The 2,892-nt window shown below is 44.8% G+C and overlaps 1 protein-coding gene across 1 annotated transcript in view; it reads left to right on the top strand.

The window, feature by feature from the left end:
* The window catches only part of LOC110317724 (ER degradation-enhancing alpha-mannosidase-like protein 2), a 27,798-nt gene extending 25,052 nt beyond the window's left edge, over positions 1-2,746 (top strand). Inside the window, exon 11 of the mRNA XM_021192392.2 lies at positions 2,172-2,746. Coding sequence (XP_021048051.1) covers positions 2,172-2,669 — 498 coding nt within the window. The 3' untranslated portion in view covers positions 2,670-2,746. The remainder of the gene's footprint in view (positions 1-2,171) is intronic.
* The last annotated feature ends 146 nt before the right edge of the window (positions 2,747-2,892 follow it).

Below are 2,892 nucleotides of genomic sequence, written 5' to 3'. Positions count from 1 at the left end.
ATAGGGAACTTTTGGGATAGCATTTGAAATGTAAATAAAGAAAATTTTTAAAAAAAAGAAAAAAAAAAGAATTTGTGCTTTGCAAGGTGAGGTTTGTACAAAGTTTGTTGGAGGGCTTTTTAAGTGACTCTTAAGAGAGGAAATCTAGAGTCCCATAGCACTGTATTCCAACATGACACCTTAATAAGCAATTATGGCTTTCATGTGCCAGGCACTGTTCTAGGCTATGTGTTAGAGGCACAGGCAGACTAGGACCCTTGCTCTCATAAGCTTACATTTTAGTTGGACACATAGGAAAATGTATGTGTCTGGGAGACAAAGCAAGCTAGTGTAGTGTGGCTGTGTGGGGAGGGAGCAAGGAGGAGAGCTGGGGGTCTGAAGGGCAGGGCTGGGTCATGTAGAGCCTTCGAAGCACAGGAGAGAGAGGACTCAGGCTGGCTCGGGCTGATCCATAGCAGAGCAGTACCACGATCTGCTTTGTACTTTAGAAATAGCACACCAGCAGCTCTGAGAGAGAGAGCTGACATCTTTACAGTCCCCAACAGGCGGCAGACAGACACTGTGTACACATAAAGAGATGTAAAAGAAAATACGCTGAGAATTTCCAGAGAGTCTAAAGAGTTTGTGTTGGGGTGTGGATTTCAAAATAAAACAACAAAACTCCTGCAAAATTTTGTAATGTGACAAAATGTATAAATAAAATTTTTATAAATAAAGTACAGATAGGTGTACTTTAATCTCTTCATGGTGCTAGAGATTGAACCTAGGGCCTGGTGTATGCTGGGTAAGAGCTCTATCACTGAGCTGCACCCCTGCTAGACTCATTCTGTGATAGAGAGGACCTGAAGTGAATAGGATAATAAAGCATGGTTTGTTTTGGCTTCCTGTGTGTTCACTTCTCTGAAACACCAAGCAAGACGTCTACTGGGAAGGCCAAGCTCGTTTCCATGAAAAGGAGGCCTGCCAAGGTGCATGATGGGAACAGCCCTTCAGTTTTTGTCAAACAGGGAAGAAAATCTGACTTGGCCTTTGATTTAGTCCACAGTTGAGTCACAGATTGTGCAAGCTAAATGCCCACTGAGAATTACTTTTGCTGAGATGTATTAGTAAATCTAAGAAGCTAAAAGTAATTTGTAGTAAATTATCCTACTAATCTCTGCCTGTAAACTTTTAAATTTTTCTACAGCTGACCCCTAGTTTGTTATTTACAGTAGTAAAAACCTGATGCTTATCAAAGAAGGGTTAGGTCAGGAGTATTGTATCACTGTTTGTCATGAGCACTGTGTCAGAGACAAATGGATGTGTGATGTCTTTCCACAGTGTCATGATTTATTTAATAATAAATTCATAAGCTACATAGATCTCATTGGTTGCAGTTTGCCAAGTTCCCCAGTTTCCACTGATAGTTGGCAAACACAAATTTCTTTATTTTATTTTTTATTCTATTTATTTATTCAAATTTCTTTATTCTATTTTTTAAAAAAGATTTGTTTATTTTATTTATATGAGTACACTTTAGCTATCTTCAGACACAGCAGAAGAGGGCATTGGATCCCATTACAGATGGTTATGAGCCACCATGTGGTTGCTGGGAATTGAACTCAGGATCTCTGTAAGAGCACCCAGTGCTCTTAACCGTTGAGCCATCTCTCCAGCCCAAATTTCTTTATTCTAATCTTTACTAATAATATTGATACTCAGGTTACATACTCCATATCACACAGGAGTTACCTCTGTCTGTGTCCGATGTGAACAGGTATTACGGTGGCAATAAAGGGTAAAGAGACACAGCAGAGTTGAGGGAGTTCAGAGGCTGAGGGGCAGAGGCACTTCTTCTGTTCCCCGTCAGCCTCTTAGCTGGCTCCTTTACTTCCTGGTTTCTGTGTGCAAAAACCGTTCACAAAGACCCTCGGGTGAGAGAGTGCTTTGTGGCTGGAACTGCGAGGAAAGCATCCCAGCAGGAAGAGGTCTGACCCACTATCCAAGAGTACCTCAGGGGAGATGGAAGCAGGAAGCTCTGTCTGTGGTGATTCAGGTGAGAGGTGAAACTGCGAGGAGTGATTCACCCCAAAGCCCTCAGCAGCAGAGCAGTTTATAAAGGTGGCTGCCTGACCCTTACCCCCAAACCCTGTTCTGCTCTGACTCTCTCTGCTTCTTCCATCCTGGGGCAGATCAAGGACCTCCGGGACCACAAGCTTGACAACCGCATGGAGTCTTTCTTCCTGGCTGAAACTGTGAAATACCTCTACCTTCTCTTCCACCCAAACAACTTCATCCACAACAACGGCTCCACCTTTGACTCTGTGATGACCCCGCATGGGGAGTGCATCCTAGGAGCTGGGGGCTACATCTTCAACACGGAGGCTCACCCCATTGACCCTGCTGCCTTGCACTGCTGCCGGAGGCTCAAGGAGGAGCAGTGGGAAGTGGAGGACTTGATAAAGGAGTTCTACTCTCTCAAACAGAGCAGGCCAAAGAGAGCTCAGAGGAAGACAGCGAGATCGGGGCCCTGGGAGCCCCCGGCAGGGCCAGCCACGCTCTCCTCGCCTGAAAATCAGCCCAGGGAGAGGCAGCCTGCCCGGCAGCGAACCCCGCTTCTCAGCTGCCCCAGCCAGCCATTCACCTCTAAGCTGGCATTGCTAGGCCAGGTTTTCCTAGACTCCTCATAGTCACTGGATAATTTTCTAATTTTTATTTTTTGAGACTAAGCTATAATAATAAATCTGCTTTTGGCTATCAGGTTTTACATGCTGGACTCTTGATAAAATTTCACTTAAAAAAGTAAGTTTTGAGCTGGGCGTGGTGGCACACGCCTTTAATCCCAGCACTTGGGAGGCAGAGGCAGGCGGATTTCTGAGTTCGAGGCCAGCCTGGTCTACAAAGTGAGTTCCA

The sequence above is a fragment of the Mus pahari genome, chromosome 3 (assembly GCF_900095145.1).
Source record: "Mus pahari chromosome 3, PAHARI_EIJ_v1.1, whole genome shotgun sequence".
Taxonomy (NCBI): domain Eukaryota; kingdom Metazoa; phylum Chordata; class Mammalia; order Rodentia; family Muridae; genus Mus; species Mus pahari.
This window is presented reverse-complemented; position numbering and strand designations above follow the sequence as displayed.